The following is a 26,446-nucleotide window of genomic DNA, read 5'->3' on the forward strand; positions in this document are numbered from 1 at the left end:
CAACAGCTTACGTTACAATATCCTCCGCTCCGTTTGCTGTCATACACAGCCCCGCCTCCTCCTGACCCGGAGCCTGTGATAGACAGAAGGCCGGTCCAATGCTGGGATGTGTTCTGTCTATCACAGGGTCAGGAGGAGGCGGGGCTGAGTGTGATGGCGAGCCGAGCGGAGGCAATTGTAATGTAAGCTTTAACAGCGGGCTATCCACGCTCTGTGATCCCGTGGCTCTCCTCTGCCTCTAGTCATAATCCGGTCGCCCTATCTCTTCCTCTGCCCAGGCGAGGCTTCAATGGTGGGCACAGTGTGGCTGCAATAGTGGGCAGTGGGCACAGTGAGGCTGCAATGGTGGGCACAGTGAGGCTGCAATGGTGGGCACAGTGAGGCTGCAATGGTGGGCACAGTGTGGCTGCAATGGTGGGCACAGTGTGGCTGCAATGGTGGGCACAGTGTGGCTGCAATGGTGGGCACAGTGTGGCTGCAATGGTGAGCACAGTGAGGCTGCAATGGTGGGCACAGTGAGGCTGCAATGGTGGGCACAGTGAGGCTGCATTGATGGGCACAGGTGAGGCTACATTGATGAGCAGAGGTAAGGCTGTGCTGAGGGGCACTGATAAAGTTGTTGTTAATATTTATTTTTGTAACTTAATTCTGCATAAAACATTTAAGCGTCATTTCATGAGATAATTTATGAGGGCGTGTTTAGGGGCGGGGCAGAGTAGGGTTTGGGCTGGGAAACTGGAGGTGAGTAACCCTTGAGGCCTGGTAATTCAGGACTTGAAATTTTGAGCTCTGTTGTACACAAATGAATAACGACTCCGCCTCCACATTCCAGACAAGTCATTTTCCTGACCAATTGGATTTCTTTCTTTACTATCTCCTGATTCTATGACTGCAATCTTGTTATGAGTAAAATTATAATAAAAAAGGAATTGATCGAAGAAAAAAAAAGTGTGTGTCGGTGCAATGAGAAAAATCAGCAATATTCAAACATTGCTCATAGGTGATGCTTTAAAAGCATTTACAGGGCAGCAGTTTAGTGGTAATCATCAATAATGATCTAGAGTGCAGCGGTCAGGAGTATATTATATACAGCCCATCATACAGAGTGCAGTAGTGAGGAGTATATTATATACAGCCCATCATACAGAGTGCAGTGGTGAGGAGTATATTATATACAGCCCATCATACAGAGTGCAGTAGTGAGGAGTATATTATATACAGCCCATCATACAGAGTGCAGTAGTGAGGAGTATATTATATACAGCCCATCATACACAGTGCAGTGGTGAGGAGTATATTATATACAGCTCATCATACAAAGTGCAGCGGTCAGGAGTATATTATTTACAGCCCATCATACAGAGTGCAGAGGTCAGGAGTATATCATATACAGCTCATTATACAGAGTGCAGTGGTGAGGAGTATATTATTTACAGCCCATCATACAGAGTGCAGTGGTCAGGAACATATAATATACAGCTCATACAGAGTGCAGCGGTCAGGAGTATATTATATACAGCCCATCATAAAGAGTGCATTGGTAAGGAGTATATCATATACAGCCCAGCATAAAGAGTGCAGTGGTCAGAGTATATCATATACAGAGTGCAGAGGTCAGGAGTATATCATATACAGCTCATTATACAGAGTGCAGTGGTGAGGAGTATATTATATACAGCTCATCATACAAAGTGCAGCGGTCAGAAGTATATTATATACAGCCCATCATAAAGAGTGCAGTGGTAAGGAGTATATCATATACAGCCCATCATACAGAATGCAGTGGTCAGGAGTATATCATATACAGCCATTCATACAGAGTGCAGTGGTCAGGAGTATATCATATACAGCCATTCATACAGAGTGCAGTGGTGAGGAGTATATCATATACAGAGTGCAGAGGTCAGGAGTATATCATATACAGCTCATTATACAGAGTGCAGTGGTGAGGAGTATATTATATACAGCCCATCATACACAGTGCAGTGGTGAGGAGTATATTATATACAGCTCATCATACAAAGTGCAGCAGTCAGGAGTATATTATATACAGCCCATCATAAAGAGTGCAGTGGTCAGGAGTATATTATATACAGCCCATCATAAAGAGTGCAGTGGTCAGGAGTATATCATATACAGCCATTCATACAGAGTGCAGTGGTAAGGAGTATATCATATACAGCCATTCATACAGAGTGCAGTGGTGAGGAGTATATCATATACAGCCCATCCTACGGAGTGCAGTGATCAGGAGTATATTATATACAGCCCATCATACAGAGTGCAGTGGTCAGGGGTATATTATATACAGCCCATCATACAGAGTGCAGTGGTCAGGGGTATATTATATACAGCCCATCATACAGAGTGCAGTGGTGAGGAGTATATCATATACACTCCATCATATAGAGTGCAGTGGTCAGGAGTATATCATATACTGAGTGCAGAGGTGAAGAGTATATAATATACAGCCCATCATACAGAGTCCAGTGGTCAGGAGTATATCATATACAGCCCAGGGTAAGGAGTGCAGTGATCAGGAGTATCAGCCCTTTATTGGGTTCAGATCATCCTTAACTGAGCTAATCCTCCCCTCTAAGGCCCGTTTCACATGATAAGCCCGCTTGGATCCGCCTGTCTGTTTTTCAGGCGGATCCGAGCGGGCCACCCATTGACTCCTATGGGCAGGCGGATGTCAGCGGAGATGTGTCCACTAGCACCCGCCTGCTATACGATCCACTAAAAACATTTTTGTCCAATCTCCCCATAGAAATCAGTGGGGCTCTGACAGGTCCTTCCGTGCTTAGTGAGCAGAGACGGACCTGTCATCCGCCGGCTCAGTGGAGAACAACGGAGCGATCTTGATTAAGCTGGATTAAGTGGGAGTTAAAAACAAGTGTTAGAGTATACAAGTCTTGCTGTCTGTTGGTGTTTGCTGTCTGTTGGTGTTTGTTTGCTGTCTGTTGGTGTTTGTTTGCTGTCTGTTGGTGTTTGTTTGCTGTCTGTTGGTGTGTGTTTGCTGTCTGTTGTTGTGTGTTTGCTGTCTGTTGTTGTGTGTTTGCTGTCTGTTGGTGTTTGCTGTCTGTTTGCTGGGTTGCATTTTGGGGACTTTTCCTTTTAGTTTTTAATTTGCCTTTTGCTGTCACTTTTTAAATAGCTTTTTTTTTTTTTTTCTTGTTTCATCAGTCTATCAATTAAGGGGTGTGGTTAATTGCTCACAGGTGCCTATTTAACTTGTTGTAGGACTCAGTCTGAGCGTGCTCAGTTTGAAGCTGTGGAGCTTGGTGTAAGTGGAGCTGGATTAAGTGGGAGTTAAAAACAAGAGTTTAAAACAGGAGGTTATAACAGGGGTCATAATACCTGTGTAGTGTGAGTATCTGAGTGTTGTCTGAGTAGTGTGTGTGGATCGTTAGTACTTGTGTATTGTGTACCTGTGTATTGTCTTGTCGTGTACCTGTGTATTGTCTTGAGTATTAGTGCCAGGAATCTAGTTGTTAGGTAATTTGGACAGGGTAAAATCCCCAAATCCTCACTAAATTTAATAGGTACGATGCCCAGCGGGTGTGGAGAGGCGACTCTTTGTACATCTTGCCGCATGTATGCGTTCCTTGATCATCCGATCGAGGGCGAATACTGCTGTGCAAAATGTAAGCACATTGTTTCCCTGGAAGCCCAGGTTCTGAATCTGGGGAAGCAACTGTCAGCACTGAGAAGTCCCTCCATACTAAAGGTGAGCCAGGAACGTACACGGCAGGTGCCGGCAGGGGCCAGCACAGAGGCGGGTGGAGACAAAGAGGTGCAGGCACTAGCAAAGAGTAGATGGGTGACAGTCAGGAGGGGTAGAGGGGGTAGTGCCAGGGAGGCCGATCCAGGACTGGAGCATCCCAATAAGTACGCTCCATTGAGTGACATTGGTGTAACCAGTCAGGGACCAGCACTGCTGGAGATGAGGGACTCTCCTAGCTGCCAGGGGAAGAACTCCTCCAGTGAGAGTGGGGGGGCAGCAAAGGGAAAGGAAAGACAGATTCTGGTGGTAGGGGACTCAATTCTTAGAAGGACAGAGAGGGCAATCTGTAACCAAGACCTGAAGCGCCGAACAGTATGTTGTCTTCCGGGCGCTCGGGTTCGGCACATCACGGATCTTGTGGACAGATTACTGGGAGGGGCTGGGGAAGACCCGGCTGTCATGGTGCACGTTGGCACCAATGACAAAGTCAGAGGCAGATGGAGTGTCCTAAAGAACGATTTGAGGGACTTAGCAGCTAAATTGAGGAAAAGGACCTCCAAGGTAGTGTTCTCAGGAATACTACCGGTACATCGAGCCACACCAGAGAGGCAGAGGGAGATTAGGGAAGTAAACAAGTGGCTGAAGAGCTGGTGTAGGAAGGAGGGGTTAGGGTTCCTGGAGGACTGGGCCGACTTCTCAGTCGGTAACCGGTACTATAGAAGGGACGGACTGCACCTAAATGAGGAGGGTGCAGATCTGCTGGGAATGAAGATGGCCAAAAAGTTAGAGGGGTTTTTAAACTAGGCGATGGGGGGGAGGGTCCAGAGACAGTGATAGCCAGCGCGGAAGATATTCCAGAGGGTAGTATTGGGGGCATTAGTGGTAGGTTAACCAAAGCACAAAAACACAAGGTGAGTATAGTAGCAAGTCCAAGTTGCAATCTTGAAACACCCAATACGAGGACAATAGGCGACCGGTCTAAACTATGTGGCATGTTCACCAATGCCAGGAGCCTGGCGGACAAGATGGGTGAACTAGAGATACTGTTGTACAAGGAGGATTTGGATTTTGTGGGAATTTCAGAGACCTGGTTCAACAGCTCTCATGATTGGCTGGCAAACATTCAAGGGTATACCCTATACCGCAAGGATAGAGAGGGTAAAAAAGGGGAGGGGTATGCCTATATATCAAGAATAATGTACAAGTGAATGTGAGAGATGACATCACTGAGGGGGCTAGGGAGGAGGTGGAATCTTTATGGGTAGAGCTCCAAAGGGATGAAGCTAAGGGGAAAATAATACTGGGAGTATGCTATAGGCCCCCTAACCTGAGGGAGGAAGTGGAGACGGATCTCCTATCACAAATTGGATTAGCAGCAAGGATGGGAAGTGTTATCATAATGGGGGATTTTAATTATCCAGACATAGACTGGGCGGAGGGAACCGCGCATTCATTTAAGGCTCGCCAGTTCCTTAGTGTCTTGCAGGACAATTTTATGGGTCAGATGGTAGACGCACCAACTAGAAATAAAACATTACTAGATCTACTGATTACCAACAATACAGACCTGATAACAGATGTGGAAATACGGGGCAATTTAGGTAACAGCGATCACAGGTCAATTAGTTTCAGTATAAATCACACAAATATGAGACATGAAGGGAACACAAAGACACTGAATTTCAAAAGAGCCAACTTCCCTAAACTACAAACCTTGCTAAAAGGCATAAATTGGGATAAAATATTAGGAACAAAGAATACGGAGGAGAGATGGGTTTGCTTTAAGAGCATATTAAATAAGGGCATTAGCCAATGTATCCCATTGGGTAATAAATTTAAAAGAGCGAACAAACATCCTGGATGGCTTAACTCCAATGTAAAAATGCATATAAAAGCAAAGGAGAAGGCCTTCAAAAAATACAAGGTTGAGGGATCATCCACAGCATTCAGAATTTATAAAGAATGCAATAAGAAATGTAAGGGTGCAATTAGGATGGCTAAGATAGAACATGAAAGACACATAGCGGAGGAGAGCAAAAAAAATCCCAAGAAATTCTTTAAGTATGTAAACAGTAAAAAAGGGAGGACAGACCATATTGGCCCCATAAAGAATGAGGAAGGACATCTGGTTACGAAGGATGGGGAGATGGCAAAGGTATTGAATTTATTCTTCTCCTCAGTCTTCACGAGTGAAACGGGGGGCTTCAGTAACCAAAACTGCAGTGTTTATCCTCATGACACAACACAGGAAGCACCTACATGGTTAACAGAGGACGGAATTAAAATTAGACTTGAGAAACTTAACATTAATAAATCACCGGGACCAGATGGCTTGCATCCGAGGGTACTTAGGGAACTCAGTCAGGTGATTGCCAGACCGTTGTTCCTAATTTTTACAGACAGTCTATTGACTGGAATGGTACCAGCTGATTGGAGAAAAGCCAATGTAGCACCAATATTTAAAAAGGGCCCAAAAAACATCCCTGGGAATTACAGACCAGTTAGCCTAACATCAATAGTATGTAAACTCTTGGAGGGGATGATAAGGGACTATATACAAGATTTTAGTAATAAGAATGATATCATTAGCAGTAATCAGCATGGATTCATGAAGAATCGTTCTTGCCAAACCAATCTATTAACCTTCTATGAGGAGGTGAGTTGCCATCTAGATAAAGGAAGGCCCGTAGACGTGGTGTATCTGGATTTTGCAAAAGCATTTGACACAGTTCCCCATAAATGTTTACTGTACAAAATAAGGTGCGTTGGCATGGACCATAGGGTGAGTACATGGATTGAAAACTGGCTACAAGGGCGTGTTCAGAGGGTGGTGATAAATGGGGAGTACTCAGAATGGTCAGGGGTGGGTAGTGGGGTTCCCCAGGGTTCTGTGCTGGGACCAATCCTATTTAATTTGTTCATAAACGACCTGGAGGATGGGATAAACAGTTCAATCTCTGTATTTGCAGACGATACTAAGCTAAGCAGGGCAATAACTTCTCCACAGGATGTGGAAATCTTGCAAAAAGACCTGAACAAATTAATGGGGTGGGCGACTACATAGCAAATGAGGTTCAATGTAGAAAAATGTAAAATAATGCATTTGGGTGGCAAAAATATGAATGCAATCTATACACTGGGGGGAGAACCTCTGGGGGAATCTAGGATGGAAAAGGACCTGGGGGTCCTAGTGGATGATAGGCTCAGCAATGGCATGCAATGCCAAGCTGCTGCTAATAAAGCAAACAGAATATTGGCATGCATTAAAAGGGGGATCAACTCCAGAGATAAAACGATAATTCTCCCGCTCTACAAGACTCTGGTCCGGCCGCACCTGGAGTATGCTGTCCAGTTCTGGGCACCAGTCCTCAGGAGGGACGTACTGGAAATGGAGCGAGTACAAAGAAGGGCAACAAAGCTAATAAAGGGTCTGGAGGATCTTAGTTATGAGGAAAGGTTGCGAGCACTGAACTTATTCTCTCTGGAGAAGAGACGCTTGAGAGGGGATATGATTTCAATTTACAAATACTGTACTGGTGACCCCACAATAGGGATAAAACTTTTTCGCAGAAGAGAGTTTAATAAGACTCGTGGCCACTCATTACAATTAGAAGAAAAGAGGTTTAACCTTAAACTACGTAGAGGGTTCTTTACTGTAAGAGCGGCAAGGATTTGGAATTCCCTTCCACAGGCGGTGGTCTCAGCGGGGAGCATTGATAGCTTCAAGAAACTATTAGATAATCACCTGAATGACCGCAATATACAGGGATATGTAATGTAATACTGACACATAATCACACACATAGGTTGGACTTGATGGACTTGTGTCTTTTTTCAACCTCACCTACTATGTAACTATGTAACTATCTCCTGCTGAGCTGGCGGACTCCGCTGAGCGGATCCGCCTCGTGTGAAAGGGGCCTGAGGCTGTTGTCCGCTCTCGTACTTTTTGTACGTCATGTCGTACAAAGGATGACTCCTCCTTAAAGTAATATTAAAGCTTCCAGTTTTTTTTTTTTTTTAAATAACAAACATATCATACTTACCTCCACTGTGCATTTAGTTTTGCATAGAGCAGCCGCGATTGTCCTCTTCTGGGTCCCCACGGCGGCTCTCACGGCTCCTCCCTGCATTAGATAACCCCCTCTGGGAAGCTCTCTCCTGAGGGGGTTAGCTTGCGGGCGCGCTCCTGTGTCATACACTCGCCGTCCATAGACGGCGAGTGTATGACTCGGCCCCGCCCCCCAGTGGCCGTGTCAATGGATTTGATTGACAGCAGCGGGAGCCAATGGCTGCGCTGCTATCAATCTATCTAATGAAGAGCCGAGAAGCCGCGGGGAGATCGATGCGGGATCGCGCCCACGGAAATTCGGGGCTCAGGTAAATAAAATAGAGGGGCCGGACACTGCAAGGTGTTTTTTCACCTTAGTGCATAGGATGCATTACCCCTTTAATACCCTTCAGTTGATCAGGCAATTCACATAATGATGACTTACAGGAGTTGACGGCTTGCAGAACTTCTTTCAGCGATATTTCTCCTTCTGTTGAGAATCCAGCCTTAGGGGATGGCTCAGGCTCAGGGCTTTCTCACTCTGTTGTCTTGTTGTTTATATTCTCTATCCTTGATGCTGCTGCGGTTTGTCCTTGGCTCCTTCTCACAGATGCAATCCCAGGCTGGCTTTTAGCTTGCAGCTGCTGGCGCCCCCCCCCTTTGCTGGTGATTGAGCTGGGTTTTGGGAGAATCGCTCCAACTTAGCCGCCGCCTGATTCCCTTTTGCAGCTCGCTGTGGCTGTGCGCCCGGCACCTTCATCCTCTCCCTTTTTCTGCATCAAGGCGGTTACACAGCCTGTCTGTTCCGAAGCTTTCTGCACACTCCTGGCTCCAGTCTGTCTCACGGGCTCTCTCACCGCCCCTCCCCCCACTTTGGGAAGTCTCCGCTGTAAAGCCAAGCCGGTGTTCTGCCGAGAAAGTTCCCCACAGCGGATAAGGACCCCCCCTGTACTGCGCAGGCGCTGAACTTGCGCAGTACGAGCCGCCGGAAATAGCCGAAGCTGAATAGCTGTAAGTCAGCTGTACACTGCGCCTGTAACAGGGCCCCTCGCGGGTTCGCTTCGCTCGCCGCGCTTCGGGCATGGCCTCGCTTCGCTCAGCACTTTTTTATTCTGCCTCTATGTCCACTTGGATGGTGGGGCTTGAACCTGGACTCAGGGCGCAGGCGCCGTGTACAGCTGACTCAAGGTTTTCAGCTTCGGCTATTTTCGGCGGCTCCGTAGTCGTTCGTACTGCGCAAGCGCTGCGCCTGCGCAGTACAGGGGGTCCTTATCCGCCCGGGGGAACTTTCTCGGCAAGACAGCGGCTCACTCCCCGGCAGCTCTTTTACCTCTCTGCCGACTACACACAGCTGACAGGGTGCTCATGGGCTCTCTCACCGCCTCTCCTCTCCACCTCTATCACTTTCTCTGTGCCGGGAGATCTCCACTATTAAGCCAGGCTGACTCGCTCTCTTTCAGTCTCTTTCACCCCTTGTCTCAGCCCGCTATGCACAGCTGACAGGGTACTCATGGGCTCACTCACCGCCCCTCCTCTCCTCTCCACCTCTGTCACTTTCTCTGCGCCGGGAGATCAGAGTTGCCACCTCATCCTTTTAAACCCGAACACCTTTGAATTACACAGGATCTGAGGATAATTAAATGCAGATAAGGCACCAAGTGAGTTTAATTAACACCTTAATCAGCCACAGAACCTGTGTGATTAATATGGGATCAGGTTTAAGGGATGAGGTGGCAACCATACGGGAGATCTCAGCTGTTGAGCCGGACTGACTCACTCCCCACCAGTCACCTATCTCCCACCATGGAGCGAGAGCAGGAGCTAGCTCGCACACGTCCACTTACTCCGACATCCGGTCATGCCCCTTCAGAATCCCATTCCTAGTGGTCAGTGTAGTGGTCTTTTACAATGGTGACTTATGGGAGAAGGACATTCTTACATCATCATCATCAGTGGGAAGACTGCCCTCCTTACAGATCATTGATGTCAGTTGTAACTGAGAGACAGGAATTGTTCATTGCTCAAGGAACCCCTAGAAACCTTTGGAGGAACCCTGGCTAAGAAAGTCTGGACTAGGCAGTAAAATATTTCTATCCACCTTGGTGGAAGTGGAGATGACCCCATCTATAAGGATATACAGTACATACACACACAGCACAAGGCCGTGTTCACACTACGAGAGGTTTCTCTGGGTTGCAGTTCCTCTGAGCTCCACAAGGTGGCGATCTCATGTCTACCCAGACAGGAAGTCTCTATGGGATGCAGACAGGAAGTGATGTCAGGTACAGACAGGAAGTTCCGGGTGAGAGATGAGGCGGGAGGAAGTAGAGAGAAGACGTTGCTGGAAGTGGCAGTAGAGGAGGTAATAAGATCTTATTTTCTATTTACACCCAGTAACCCCCCGTCATGTCCGTCCTCTTCCTCCATAGTCACTGTGATGTCTTTTATCTCCAGCAGATGATGATACACACATATATAGTGTGGATTAACCTAGAGTTGCCACCTCATCCCTTTAAATCCGAGCGCATATGAATTACACAGGTTCTGAGGCTGATTTGATGCAGATAAGGCACCAAGTGAGTTTAATTATCACCTTAATCAGCCACAGAACCTGTGTAATTCATATGTGTGTTCGGGTTTAAAGGGATGAGGTGGCAACCTCAGATTAACCCCTTCAGGGTCAGAAAATTTCCGCACTTAGGGGGCCGAAACATTCTCTTCATTTTGGAATTAAACGGGTTGTAAACCCTCGTGGTTTTTCACCTTAATACATTCTATGCATTAAGGTGAAAAAACTCTTGTGATGCAGCAGCTCCCCTTTTACTTACCTGAACCTGGTCTTTCCAGTGATGGGGACGAGCACACCACCGCCAACAGTGTCTCGGGTCCTGATTGGATAGATTGATAGCAGCACAGCCATTGGCTCCCGCTGCTGTCAATCAAATCCAATGACGCGGGAGATGGGGGGCGGGGCCCAGTCCTGCTGTCTGTGTCAATGGATACAGAAGCAGGACACGGGAATGTGCCCCGAGGGAGAGCAGCTCTACAACAGGGCACTGGAGAAGAGGAGGACCCAGGATCCCCGCCGCTAGGGTTGCCACCTGTCCAGGATTCAACCAGACAGTCCGGGTCTTGAATCACGTGCCCGGGTTTTTAACTGCCTGAGACCTGGGCACATTATTCACACCATTCAGGCGGGGGTGTCCAATTAGCACAGTCTCCTGCGCTCTCTCTGTGATCTCCGATTCCAACACCCCCCAATCACCAGTGCCGTGTGCTGAGAGAACCGGGAGGCGGAGCTCACTGTAGCTACTGTCGGGCTGGCTACTGCTCACACCAAATGCAGGGAGGAGGTGAGCAGAGTTTTTTTTTCTAAGGAAAGTTTCCTTGGGTGGAAAGGTGCAAATTTTCAGGGGGATTTCTTAAGCATTTATTTCATTAAAGGGTTACAATAAGGAGAATCAGAAGAGACAGTGAGTGAGTGAGTGTAGGGGGAGTCTGCAGCCCGATTACAGCTGACAGATCTCTCCCAAGCTAAAACACATGTCAGTCTATAAAAAACTTCTCCCAATCGCTCAGTCTAGATAATGTGAAAGTAATTTATGACCATTCATGTAACCCTGTGTATATGTGATGAGTTTACACCTCTGATTGTACAGACTCAGAGCCTGGATAACACGGGGTTACATGAATGGTCATCAATTACCTTCACATCATCTGTACATACAGCGTGTTAGGGGCTGGCATCTCATAACAGGAGGTTGTTTTCATTGAGTAGTATTGTATGATTTATTGTTGTGTATATAGTAGTGGATGAGCACAATAGCTTTTTTAAATTATAAATATCTATACCTGACCACTTCTCAGCCCCCAACTGCCCCCAGCTTGCATCACCCCCAGACCACTTCATACACCCAGCTGACACACATTTCTCAGAGCTGCTTCTTTACCCCCCAGCTGAGGGGCATCATTCCATGGTCACTTTCCTTCCCTTCTCTTCCCAACATCACTCACTGGTCACCCCATAGACACTGCAAGAAATCCCTCCCCATTCTTCCCCCATCATACGCTCCCCACGTCTCTCCTGTACATACTGCCCTCATTATCCCCACCCCACATCTCTCCTGTACATATACTACCCCGTCATCCCCTCCCCACGTCTCTCCTGTACCTACTGCCCCCATCATCCCCTTCCCACGCCTTTCCTGTACATACTGCCCCCCATCATACCCTCCCCACACCTTTCCTGTACATACTGCCCCCATCATACCCTCCCCACGCCTTTCCTGTACATACTGCCCCCATCATACCCTCCCCACGCCTTTCCTGTACATACTGCCCCCATCATACCCTCCCCACGCCTTTCCTGTAATACTGCCCCCATCATACCCTCCCCACACCTTTCCTGTACATACTGCCCCCATCATACCCTCCCCACGCCTTTCCTGTACATACTGCCCCCATCATACCCTCCCCACGCCTTTCCTGTACATACTGCCCCCATCATACCCTCCCCACGCCTTTCCTGTACATACTGCCCCCATCATACCCTCCACACTCCTCTCCTGTACATACTGCCCCCATCATACCCTCCCCACGCCTTTCCTGTACATACTGCCCCCATCATACCCTCCCCACGCCTTTCCTGTACATACTGCCCCCATCATACCCTCCACACTCCTCTCCTGTACATACTGCCCCCATCATCCCCTCCATACTCCTCTCCTGTACATACTGCCCCCATCATCCCCTCCATACTCCTCTCCTGTACATACTGCCCCCATCATCCCCTCCACACTCCTCTCCTGTACATACAGCCCACTGTCATACCCTTCACACTTCTCTCCTGTACATACTGCCCACTGTCATACCGTCCACACTCCTCTCCTGTACATACTACCCCAATCGTACCCTCTGCCCTCCTCTCCTGTACATACTGCCCACTGTCATACCCTCCACACTCCTCTCCTGTACATACTACCCCAATCGTACCCTCTGCCCTCCTCTCCTGTACATACTGCCCACTGTCATACCCTCCACACTCCTCTCCTGTAATACTGCCCCCATCATACTCTCTGCACTCCTCTCCTGTACATACCGCCCCCTGTCATACCCTCCACACTCCTCTCCTGTAATACTGCCCCCATCATACTCTCTGCACTCCTCTCCTCTACATACTGCCCACTGTCATACCCTCCACACTCCTCTCCTGTACATGCAGCTCACCATCATATGCTCCACATGCCTCCTCCACACTCTTCTCCTGCGGATTCAGATGTAAGAGAAAACTGCAGAATCAGATGTAAAGGGGAATGAACCCTGTGGATTCAGATGTAAAAGGGGAATTCTATTGACTCTGATGTAAAGGGGGACTCTTGTGATTAACTCCATATAATCAGAAATGTTATTTTATCACAAAACTATATGTATAGTGTATACTACATAAAATATTGCCGTGCACTGCATTGTACAGAGGTAATGAATTGAATTTACTACAAAAAAAATATTTGCTGTGCGCTGCTAAAGTGTTTGGGTTTGGCTTGAAGAAAAGGTGGCAACCCTAAGCGCCACTGAAGGAACCCAGAAGAGCAGGGTTGGGGCCACACTATGCAAAACTAACTGCACAGAGAAGGTAAGTATGACAGGTTTGTTTTTTAAAAAAAGGAACCTTTAGATATCCTTTAAATTCTAGTACTATGGTCCTCTAAACAAACAGCCCTGATGATAAATAGTCAAGACAATGACCATACATGGCCTACAAAGGGCAATTATTACACTACAAGGGCAGCAAATGGGCAATCATTACAATATGCAGCCAACACATTGCCGGTCAATAGGAAGAAAACATTCCCCAGCCTGCCATGAAGAATATGTTCCATCATTGGTGTCAGAGGGAGGAAAATACTGAAGGTTCTCAGGGAAGTAGAGGAGCTGAGAGGGTACTAAGACTGAAAAACTTTGGGGCTTCTGAGCGGGTAGTGTAGCTGAAGGACTTTGATATGGTTGTTGGACAGCAGGGCTCTAAAAGAAGAGGCTGTAGGGCTCAGGGCAACACTCAGGGAGGGGGACTCTTGGTCTGACCTCCTTACAGAGCTCCTGCCAGAAAAGAAAGACAGCCTTGACCTTCTTACTATCTAACTGGTCAAGTTATACACTATCTTACCAAAAGTATGGAGAAGCCTGCCTTTACACGCACATGAACATTAACGGCATCCCAGTCTTAATCTGTAGGGTTCAATATTGAGTTGGCCCACCCTTTGCAGCTATAACAGCTTCAACTTTTCTGAGAAGGCCGTCCACAAGGTTTAAGAGTTTGTCTATGGGAATGTTTGACCATTCTTCCAGAAGCGCTTTTGTGAGGTCAGGCACTGATGTGGGTGAGAAGGCCTGGCTCGCAGTCTCCACTCTAATTTATTCCAAACCTTAAGAGTTCCCTTTATTGAAACTAAGGGGCCAAGCCCAAACCCTGTAAAATGATCCCATACCATATAGGGCTCCCAGTTAAAATCCATACCAAACCTGAGCAGCAAGGTCCATAAAGACATGGGTGAGCAAGTTTGGGGTGGAGGAACTTGACTGGCCTGCACAACCCCATAGAACACCTTTGGATTGAATCAGAGCGGAGACTGCGAGCCAGGCCTTCTCGTCCACATCAGTGCCTGATCCCACAAACGCACTTCTAGAAGAATGCTCAAACACTCCTAAACCTTGTGGGCAGCCTTCCCAGAATACCTGAAGCTGTTATAGTTGCAAAAAAGGTGAACCAACTCAATATTGAACCCTACAGACAAAGACTGGGATGCCATTAAAGTGTGTGTGTGTGTGTGTGTGTGTGTGTGTGTGTGTGTGTGTGTGTGTGTGTGTGTGTGTGTGTAAAGGCAGGCATCCCAATACTTTTGGTAATATAGTTTATGTAACAAGAAACAAAGTGGAGAGGAGAAGGGCACTTATACTTAGAGTAGGTCTGTTTGTGCAGCATCGCCTAAAGGTTGGCTACGGATCACTGCTCTACATCTGGGGGTATAGTTCATTACACCCAGAGCTGGAATTCAAAGCCCACTGTCACTCTGTACAATGCCCTTAATACTAGAGCACACTTGGCAACCAAGAGAAGAAACCCCTCCCCCACCGCTGTCCTTATCTCGCCCCCACTTGGCTGCTATTGGAGGGAGGAGATTTCTCCCCACAACTACTCCACCGGCAACATCCTCCTGATATCCAATCCAATCCCTTCTATTACTGCAGAGAGTGACATCACTCCTGTCAGTCAGCAGAGTTCTGGTAATTATCCTGATTAACCGCCAGCTCGGGCTAAAAGTTAGAAAGTTCCCCTTGTTGGACATCATGATGACCCTACATTGACCTCACAGCACTGCCTCAGAGCAAACAAGTCAAAGGAAGGATCGTATTTATCATTCTTTGTCTGCAGATCTAAAACTCATCAAAACCAGTTTAGAAACAAATCAAATCAAACAGAGAAAAAGAAAATTCTGATCCAGCAGGCCAAGAGAATTCTGGGTTCTCAAAAATGTAACACTAAACATTCCAAACTAAATGTGTTCCCAATGGGGGCAGTAGTTCTTCAATGTACAGCAACCCTCCTATTACCCCCCTCACATCCTATTATTGTGTGACCAATACCATCCAAATAATTCTTACTTTCATTTCCTAAAGTTATCCGTCTACAAGGAGACCTGTATAGATCAAATGACGGCACCAACAAGGATGGGGGAGGACTGGAGTCACATGACTAAGAAGATACTAAACCTCACCCTGGAGATCATCTACCTGCTGACCGGAGAGGTGAGGAGGATTCTGGGAGGTCACATGACATCACTCTTATCTCTATTAATAAAACACAGACCTGACCGGAGAGGTGAGGAGGTTTCTGGGATTCTAACATGATATTCCTATTGGCTCCCCAATACAGAGATTTCCTCTTGTGAAGTCAGGTGATCATATGACCATCACAGTGCCTCCATGTGACTCCCTAAAACCTGAGAGACACAACATGGAGAAGATTCTAGAAGTCACCAAGACGATGATGGAGCTGCTGACAGGAGAGGTGAGCGGTGCTGGGAATTCTGGGACATTATACAGTAACAGACAAGGGATGTGTCTGGATGGTGACTGTATCATTGTGTGTGTCAGGTTCCTATAAGGTGTCAGGATGTCACTGTCTATTTCTCCATGGAGGAGTGGGAGTATATAGAAGGACACAAGGATCTCTACAAGGACGTCATGATGGACAATCAGCCGCACCTCACATCACCGGGTAAGAGGAGACTTTATTGTAAAGGAGAGAGCAGTACGGAGGGTCCACCTAGATCCCCCATCATCTGATAAACACATAGAAACAATGTATTCAGTCAGTGTGTGTGTTTCCTACAGATGGATCCAGTAATGGGAACCCACCAGAGAGATGTCCCCGTCCTCTGTATTCTCAGGATTCCACACAGGAAGATCACACCATCCCTCACCATCATCAGGTAGATGAGGAACAATCACTGATAGTATCATTAGGATCTGTACATTATCTGCATTGTTACAATTGAGTCATTTTTATTATATATTCAGAGTGGAGACCTGAGAGATTTTAAAACTGAGGGTAAAACAGAAGAAGAAGAAGAGAGGTATGTGATGGATGATCAGCAGTCTATGGAGGAGGATGGAATAACGGGGACATTTATAGAGGAGGACACTCCTACAGAGATCAGCACAGGTGGGTCATTAACACGAAATACATTCCTCCACCCATACTGCTCACTGATTGGTCCAGAGTAGGGAAAGGACTGGGTGATATCAGCCTGTAATCCCCTGGTCACTTTCCTGAGCTGTGTTCCCCATCCTGTATTCCTGTATTTCTCTCTGATAATCTTCCTTCTCTGTGCTGCAGACACAATTTATGTATCTAGACTGGATTTATGGAGATTCTGGGGTTCAAAATGTTGACTTTCACCATAGGCGTTGTAGGACTTAGGCAGGTGGGGTATGTGCATTGGGTCTTCTGCTCCATGCCCTGGTCTAGTCTGACACAACAATTTTCCCAGGATTACTTGCTCTGTAGTCTCCTGTCTGTGCCGGGTGGAGGGATATGTCTGTATAGTCTCAGACCCAAGTCACTGAGTGCAGTCTCAGGAGATGGGAGGCAGCGGTGTGGGACCTCTGCAACTTGTCTCATGTAAACATTTAAGCTTCCACTGATTACTGAATACCAATATTATGAGTCCTGACTCCTGCACTATATACTCTATGTTGTACATTACTTAATTCTAATACTATATAGTCCTGTATGTTGTATTTTATACATTATGTTGTACATTACATAGTTCTGACTTCTGCTCTCTACCATCTACCCACTGCTATATACAAACATAATATTTATTTTCTTTTGTTACACCCATTTTCTACCAGCTGGACCTTTTATATCTGATGATCTGATTGGAGCACAGACTTTTACATGTTGATAATAATGTGATAACATCCTCAAACTTTGGAACCTTAAACAGAAAGTGATAATGAGGGAGGAGTCAATAACCAGGTGATGGTGGTCTTCAGGATCAGTCCAGTCTTCATCTTGGTTGTTCTCCCCCCATCCTCACTCTCTGACCTCTGGTGGGGCTCAGCCCCGCTGTTATTCATGACTAAATCATGGACTAAATAAGGAAGTGCAGGACTTCTTGTGTTGGGAAGATGGCAATGAGTGATAGAGGGGGTGGGGACACTCGTCCTATAATCCCCTCATCACTGTCACTCCTATAAAAGACAGTTCTCATTGTTTCCTCACTCTCTGACTAAGGTCCATGAATAAAGAAATGAACTGGTAGGAGATTCAGAGGACCCATTTACTAGTTACCTTAACCTCCCTGGCGGTATGATTATTTCGGATTTTAGGTGCTGAAAGCGGTACAATTATTTTGCATGGAAATTTGGCGTTTTATATTGTAGGTCTGTAAATCTTAACAATAACACACTTAAATCTGTCCAAACCAGAGTCTAGTAGATATCCCGGGTATGATAAAGTTTGAAACACAAAAACATAAATTATAATATAATAAATAAAAATAAATAATTAAAAAAAATAAAAATAAATAGTAATACAATAAATTTCCCCACAATTCACTATCGCTCAATTCTGCAAGTGTTCTAATTTACTATCGCTGTTTTATAGCTGGTCTAAAGCCACTTTTGACGTAAAGGGACACTTTTTGGTTGCTATGGACAATCTCCAGTTTCCAGGCAGAAAGAACAGTATATATAATATAAAACTGCATGCAGGGCATGGGCCAAAGCACTGGGGACAAAAGGGATGTGAAATCATTTCATACAGTACTGTAATCTGTAAGATTGCAGTACTGTATGTGTTATGATTTTTACTTTTTTTTTAAATTTGCCGCCAGGCTCCGCCCCCGTGCGTCGCGCCGCTCGCAGGGAACGGAGCCTGGCAAAGAGAGGCTTCGGAGGAGGACGGAGCCCTCGGACACTGCGGGGGACATCGCAGGATCCTGGGGACAAGGTAAGTAAGGAGGCACCAGGATCCTGCGATGTAATCCCGAGTGTGGCTCGGGGTTACCGCTAATGGTCCTGAATTTTAACCCCGAGCCACACTTGGGAAAACCGCCAGGGAGGTTAAGGCCAGGTTCACATATGTGTGGCCGCGGTTTCGTGCCTGGGGTCCAGTGTGTTTTTGTTCACCAGTTCAGGTGTAATTCAGGTCCAAATTTTTGTCTGAATTTGCAGCTGAACCAGACCCAAAAATGCACAGGACCCTTTTGCAATCTGCACCATGGCTGCCCCGGACCTGTGTGAACCTTTTCCATTGAGAGCCGATCACACTCACATTTCATGGGAATTGGATGCGGACATACAGTTTGTGAACCCAGCCTGAGGGTGATGTGGAAATGTGAGACCTGTGATTTTTACCTTCAATAATAATCAACATTCATAAATGGACATGCGATATGACTTAAAGCAGTGTGTCAGGAAATTGCCTGGACATTCTGAGAACAGCTGACATCATAAAACAGCTCTGGTTTAAGCTCTGTTTATAGTGTCAGTTTACCACCTGGTTTATAGATGTACTGTCCCTTGCCTGAAGGGAATCACTTGGGGGTTGTGAGGCTTACTGGGAGCAGTAGCGTTACCAAACTTGTTTTACTTAAATAGGGTTGGGCAGAGAGGGGTTTATGACATGTAAAGACCTCCAGTTGCCCAAGTGTTATGTGCAACCCCCCACCCTTGAAAGAATGTGGCAAAACCCTAGCATATGGAAGGAGGGGGGGGTTACAAATGTGTATATATTGCAACACAGATCACTACCCATTCTCTTGTGCTGACGGTCTAGATGAAGGATGGTTACGTAAGACTTCTCTATACAATGTATCTCTATTATCTTCTGTGTCTTTTCTTTTCTGTAACCTTTTTCTACTGTAGGAGTTTGCCTTAATATATTATTAATCTCTAGCTAGCATGTGTATGACCATTATAGCAATATTTTGTATCATTGGTAACATCTCTGCTTTAAGGTTGTATCCTCCACGTTGTATTTGGTAATCTCTAACGTTCCTTTTCTGTGTAAATAAATGTGATGGTTTATCTTTTTGCCCTGTTATCGTTCGTTTTTATTCTTATATAGACAAAGGTTTAATCACTCCATATAAGTGAGGTAGGTATAAAAATCTCCTTATCAGGGGAATGGTAAGATCCTCAGAGACAAAGCTGCCTGATGTGGGTGGAGTCCTGGTTTAGGGGAACCAATCTGCTCATGTCTAGTAATAATCTTTTTATTTCTATTTTAGTAGATGGACGGGAGATGAGGAAAACCTCAGAGGATTGTCTCACTTTGTCTCCAGACTGTAAAGTAGAAGATGAGGACATCACACAGTATAGTCCAGGAGAAAACCCGACTACCTCAAATGTCCATCCGGCACCACACAGTGTAGATGGACCATCGTATTCCTCTTATCCTGAGGAACCTCAGACTGTGAGGGACGGTGCCGTCCTTCCAACAGAGAAGAGGTTTTCCTGTACGGAGTGCGGGAAGGGATTTCAATTTCAATGCACTCTTAATGAGCATATGAGATCTCACACAGGTGAGAAGCCGTATTCCTGTACCGAGTGTGGAAAATGTTTTTCATTTAAGTCCAACCTTAAAACTCATCAAAGACTTCACACAGGGGAGAAGCCGTATTCCTGTTCTGAGTGTGGGGAATGTTTTGCATTAAATTCAGCTCTTGTCACACATAAAAGGCTTCACACAGGAGAAAAACTGTACTCCTGTACTGAGTGTGGGAAATGTTTTTCAAACAAATCCAGTTATCACACACATGAAAGATTGCACAAAGGGGAGAAGCCAAATTCCTGTCCTGAGTGCGGGAAATGTTTTTCCCGGAAGTCCGGTCTTTACACACATCAGAAATTGCACACGGGAGAGAAGCCATTTTCATGTTCTGAGTGTGGGAAATGTTTTGCACTAAAGGACTCTTGTCACAAACATGAGAGATTGCACACAAGTGAGAAGCCATATTCCTGTACTGAGTGCGGGAAATGTTTTTCACAGAAGTCCAATCTTTACAAACATCAGAGATCTCACACGGGGGAGAAGCCATTTTCATGTCCTGAGTGCGGGAAATGTTTTTCAGATAAGTTTTATCTTTCTACACATGAGAGATCTCACACAGGGGAAAAACCATATTCATGCCCTGAGTGCGGGAAATGTTTTTCACAGAAGTCCAATCTTTCCAAACATCAGAGATCTCACACGGGGAAAACCAAATTCCTGTCCTGAGTGCGGGAAATGTTTTTCACAGAAGTACCATCTTTCCACACATCAGAGATCTCACACGGGGGAGAAGCCATTTTCATGTCCTGAGTGCGGGGAATGTTTTTCAGATAAGTTTAATCTTTCTGCACATGAGAGATCTCACACGGGGAAATAGCCATATTCCTGTCCTGAGTGCGGGAAATGTTTTTCACAGAAGTCCAATCTTTCCAAACATCAGAGATCTCACACGGGGAAAACCATATTCCTGTCCTGAGTGCGGGAAATGTTTTTCACAGAAGTACCATCTTTCCACACATCAGAGATCTCACACGGGGGAGAAGCCATATTCCTGTCCTGAGTGAGGGAAATGTTCCTCACTGAAGTCCTGTCTTCCTGTAAATCAGGGATCGTACACAGCGGAGAAGCCATATTCCTGTTCTGAGTGAGGGAAATGTTATTCACTGAAGTCCTGTCTTCCTGTAAATCAGCACAAAGTGGGTCCAGCAGCGATCACTGCAGGTAATCACTGGCTGTGTAGAGAGCCAAGAATAGATGTGCCTGCCAGTGAACTATCATTATAGTGATCATGGCCGGCAGCCCTACCCACACCTACCCACTGATAGCCGCAGGAGGAGCTGCCGCTACAATTCACACAGGCCCTAATCAGTGGTGTTAATGTAGCCTATGTATGTGCTGTGGGTGGGGGTTGGGGGGCACAATTGAAATCTGGGGGGATGGAGCCCACTCCAGCACCCCCCTAGATCTGACCATGCAGCATTTACTTACCTGGCTCCCATGCATTCCCTACTGTTGGTGCCATTGCAAACATGGCAGCCCGACATCCCTCCGGCCGTGCATTTGCCTGACTGTTTACATGGCATCCCCAACATTCCTCCAGACGGGCCCCGAGCCACCTGCTAAACTCTCTGGGGCCACATGAGGCCCGTAACCTACTGGTTGGACACCCCTGGTTTAGAGTGAGACCACGGGAGAGTGATACCATTTCGCTTACATTAACCCTTTCACAGCCAACATTGCTTTTTTTTTTTCACAAACATTAAAATGTACAGTTAGTTAAAACCCCCTGTCAATTATATTTTGAAAGCAGAGGCCCTGGAGAATAAAATGGTGGTAATTGTTAAGGTGTTCCTCTTTCACAAATCTGGCCTTAGTTTCTATTTTTCCCCCATTTTCTATGGTGTGATCTTTTCTACAATACTGTGTTATAATAATGTAACACGTTGTGTATTGTATTGTACACAAATTGATAACTACTCCGCCTCCACATTCCAGACAAGTCATTTTCCTGACCAATTGGATTTCTTCCTTTACTATTTCCTGATTTTATGACTGCAATTTTGTTATAAGTAAAATTATAATAATAAATATATTGAATTAAGAAAAAATTGTGTGTGTTGGTGCAGTAATGAAAATTTTTGGTACGCAAAAATTGCTCATAGGTGACGCTTTAAAAGCCTTTCCAGGTCATCAGTTTAGAGTTAACCCTGAATAATGACCCAGAGTGTAGTGGTCAGGAGTATATCATATACAGCCCTGTGTATAGAGTTCAGTGGTCAGGAACATGTCATATACAGCCCTGTGTATAGAGTGCAGTGGTCAGGAACATGTCATATACAGCCCTGTGTATAGAGTGCAGTGGTCAGGAACATGTCATATACAGCCCTGTGTATAGAGTGCAGTGGTCAGGAACATTCCATATATAGCCCCGTGTATAGAGTGCAGTGGTCAGGAACATTCCATATATAGCCCTGTGTATAGAGTGCAGTGGTCAGGAACATTCCATATATAGCCCTGTGTATAGAGTGCAGTGGTCAGGAACATGTCATATACAGCCTTGTGTATAGAGTGCAGTGGTCAGGAACATGTCGTATACAGCCCTGTGTATAGAGTGCAGTGGTCAGGAACATGTCATATACAGCCCTGTGTATAGAGTAGAGATGTAAAATTTCCAGAAATTTTGAAGCTCGGAAAAAAACCCGGTTTATTTTCGGAAAAATTGAAAAAAATGCTACATTAGCACTTTTTTGTCTTTTTAAGATTGAAAGTCATTCTGTTACTTTAGGAACATAAAGTATGACTATGGACAATTTGACTTGGCATAAAATTATCACAACTAGCATATTAAAAATATAGTGTAGCCAAACAATTATCACAAACAGAATTACTTTTTTATAATATTTATTTGTAATAAAGGGAGCAACAATCTCCTGAACTGCTTACTAGTTTAGCCAAAAAGTCTCCACAAAACAATTTTCAAAACCAAAAGTAACATTTTTTTCATATTTCCTCTCCACGGTATTAAATAAAAATAAAAACCCCATTCTCATAAAAAGAATTGAAGATGGGGGAAGTGTTAAGAAGAGAGTGGGACTAAGTGTCAATGGACATTTAATCAGAATCATTTTCTGAGCTGAAATTGTCATTATCCGTCTCTGCTTCTGCAGCTACTCTTTTTTTTTTTTTTTTGTCCGTCATCACAATCAGAAACTTCTAAAAACTTAAGGTGAACACCCAGTCTTAAAATATTTTATTCATCATGATAAAATAAAATATATCAAAATTTTTTTTTCTTTTCTCAATTTTTCCAATTTTTTGGAAAAAAAAACAAAAAAGCCTTCAGGAAAAAAACGTTTTTTTTCCACAATTTTTCCAGGCCTTCACATCTCTAGTATAGAGTGCAGTGGTCAGGAGTATATCATATACAGCCATGTGTATAGAGTACAGTGGTCAGGAACATGTCTTATACAGCCCTGTGTATAGAGTACAGTGGTCATGAGTATACCATATACAGCCCTGTGTATAGAGTGCAGTGGTCAGGAACATGTCATATACAGCACTGTGTACAGAGTGCAGTGGTCAGAAGTATATCATATACAGCCCTGTGTATAGAGTTCAGTGGTCAGGAACATGTCATATACAGCCCTGTGTATAGAGTGCAGTGGTCAGGAGTATGTCATATACAGCCTTGTGTATAGAGTGCAGTGGTCAGGAACATGTCTGTGACAGACCCACCCGGGACAGAAGCTTTTGGAGGGGACTGAATGCTTCTCAATCCCATGATTAAGTCCTAGTGATGAAACATGTCGTGGCGTGGCTATACGGCAATCTAGCACATGTGACGTAATAAGTTGTGACGAGACACCGTGCATTGGGGAGTGGAGGATCGGGTCGAGGAGCGGGTGAGATCATTACCAGCAACTACACACCTTGGGTCCGCCGCAACCATAATGCAACGCTCAAACCAGTGCATGGAATGCTTTGATGTGATTGGTTTCTGCTTGCTGTGAAATGGTTTTATGTGAGTACAATGGTGATGGATTACTGAAGTTTTGATACATTTTTTGTACGGTATCACATTATTGGAGCGCTTTTTCTCTTCTACATGTGGAGCAATCATTTCATGGGGAGTGCTTGAAATACACACGATTGGATATTGGAGATCTTATTTAACCCCCATTTGTGAGGGTTGAGGCGATTCTGGCCAAACACGAGAGTGTGAGCCCTGCACTCTATACATAGCTCATTCCAGAACCCTGCACTCTGTACATAGCTCATTCCAGAACCCTGCACTCTGTACATAGCTCATTCCAGAACCCTGCACTCTGTACATAGCTCATTCCAGAACCCTGCACTCTGTACATAGCTCATTCCAGAACCCTGCACTCTGTACATAGCTCATCCCAGAACCCTGCACTCTGTATATAGCTCATCCCAGAACCCTGCACTCTGTATATAGCTCATCCCAGAACCCTGCACTCTGTATATAGCTCATCCCAGAACCCTGCACTCTGTATATAGCTCATCCCATAACCCTGCACTCTGTATATAGCTCATCCCAGAACCCTCAATGTGTGTGTGTCACCGGCGCAAAAACACTATTTATTCAATTACCCCTTTAAACCCTGTCAGAGTTGCTGCATTCAAGAAAACCATTCATTAGAATGGGCTAAGAGTTATAATTAATATGTGTGAATGCGCTACTCATATGCCTACACCACTTACTATTTTGCATTAGTTTCCTATTACTGTGTCAAAGAAAAATTTATATCATGAAACAATATCCCATAAAATATGCCATTTACAATACCGTGTATTGTTTGGTTTATATTGGTGATTTGTATACACGGTATTGTAAATGGCATATTTTATGGGATATTGTTTCATGATATAAATTTTTCTTTGACACAGTAATAGGAAACTAATGCAAAATAGTGAGTGGTGTAGGCATATGAGTAGCGCATTCACACATATTAATTATAACATCCCAGAACCCTGCACTCTGTACATAGCTCTTTCCAGAACCCTGCACTCTGTATATAGTTCATGCCAGAACCCTGCACTCTGTATATAGCTCATCCCAGAACCTTGCACCCTGTACATAGCTCATCCCAGAACCCTTCACTCTGTACTTAGCTCATCCTAGAACCCTGCACTCTGTACATGGCTCATCCCAGAACCCTTCACTCTGTACTTATCTCATCCCAGAACCCTGCACTCTGTACATAGCTCATCCCAGAACCCTGCACCCTGTACATAGCTCATCCCAGAACCCTGAACTCTGTACAGAGCTCATCCCAGAACCCTGCACTCTGTACATAGCCCATTCCAGAACCCTGCACACTGTGCATAGCTCATTCCAGAACCCTGTACCCTATACATAGCTCATTCCAGAACTCCACCCTCTGTATATAGCTCATCCCAGAATCCTGCACTCTGTACATAGGTCATCCCAGAACTCTGCACTCTGTACATAATGCACTCCAAACTCTGCATACTTTTATCCTTTTTTTAAATGAATGTGCTGGGGTTTGTATGTATCCATGAGACTCTTGCTTGCAGAACAATAATAAAAGCATATTTTATAGGTACAAGGACCCCCCTTAAGCTCCTCCTACTGTCAGCAGTTTGACCACACCCACATTTGCCACGGCGCGCTATGCAAGGTTACTTCCTTCCTCAAGTGTCCCTCATTCTGAAGTTCAAAAGTTGGGAGGTATGCATATACACACAGCACAAGGCTGCGTTCAAACTTTGAGAAGTTTCTCTAGGTTGCAGTTCCTCTGAGCTCCACAAGGTGGCGATCTTATGTCTACCCAGACAGGAAGTCTCTATGGGATACAGACAGGAAATGATGTCAGGTACAGACAGGAAGTTCCGGGTGAGAGCTGAGTCGGGAGGAAGTAGAGAGGAGACGTTACTGGAAGAAGCAGCAGAGGAGGTAATAAGATCTTATTTTCTATTTACACCCAGTATGGGGCCGGAACATTCTCTTCATTTTGGAATTAAAGAGGTTTTAAACCCTCATGGTTTTTCACCTTAAAGCGGTAGTAAACCCGCTGACTTTTTTTTTTCCCTACACCTGTAAGGGAAAAGGCATAATGAGCTAGTATACACCGCATACTAGCTCATTATGAGATACTTACCTTAGAACGAGGGGCTGGCATCTCACCCGGTCCACGCCGAGGGAGCTGACATTTCCCCTCAGCGTGTCTTCCGGGTATCGCGGCTCCGGCGCTGTGAGTGGCCGGAGCTGCGATGTCGTCACTCAAGCGCATGCGCGCAGGAGACTTCTTTCCGGGCAAGGTCCAGCGTCTGTCGGGCTTTCAGCCAAGATTCCACTGTGCGCATGCTCCGCTGCAGTCAGCGGCTCATTGCGAGGGGAATATCTTAGGAGATATTTTTTTTACCTACAGGTAAGCCTTATTATAGGCTTACCTGTAGGTAAAAGTTTAAACAATAAGTATACAACCGCTTTAATGCATTCTATTCAGGTGGGGTTGTCCATTAGCACAGTCTCCTGCGCTCTCTCTGTGATCTCCGACTCAAATACCCCCCCATCACCAGTGCCGTGTGCTGAGAGAACTGGGAGGCGGAGCTCACTGTA

At 45.5% G+C, this 26,446-nt stretch overlaps 2 protein-coding genes across 2 annotated transcripts in view; both read left to right on the forward strand.

Annotated features, from left to right (window-relative positions):
* The window catches only part of LOC141121631 (uncharacterized), a 220,833-nt gene extending 198,886 nt beyond the window's left edge, over positions 1-21,947 (forward strand). The window contains 3 exon segments of the mRNA XM_073611280.1: positions 19,867-20,543; positions 20,545-20,793; positions 20,795-21,947. Coding sequence (XP_073467381.1) covers positions 19,867-20,543; positions 20,545-20,793; positions 20,795-20,903 — 1,035 coding nt within the window. The 3' untranslated portion in view covers positions 20,904-21,947.
* A 3,719-nt stretch (positions 21,948-25,666) lies between these two features.
* The window catches only part of LOC141121612 (uncharacterized), a 95,718-nt gene continuing 94,938 nt past the window's right edge, over positions 25,667-26,446 (forward strand). The window contains exon 1 of the mRNA XM_073611264.1: positions 25,667-25,780. Within this exon, the coding sequence (XP_073467365.1) occupies positions 25,673-25,780 (108 nt within the window). The 5' untranslated portion in view covers positions 25,667-25,672. The remainder of the gene's footprint in view (positions 25,781-26,446) is intronic.

This window comes from Aquarana catesbeiana, unplaced genomic scaffold (assembly GCF_042186555.1).
Source record: "Aquarana catesbeiana isolate 2022-GZ unplaced genomic scaffold, ASM4218655v1 unanchor226, whole genome shotgun sequence".
NCBI lineage: Eukaryota > Metazoa > Chordata > Amphibia > Anura > Ranidae > Aquarana > Aquarana catesbeiana.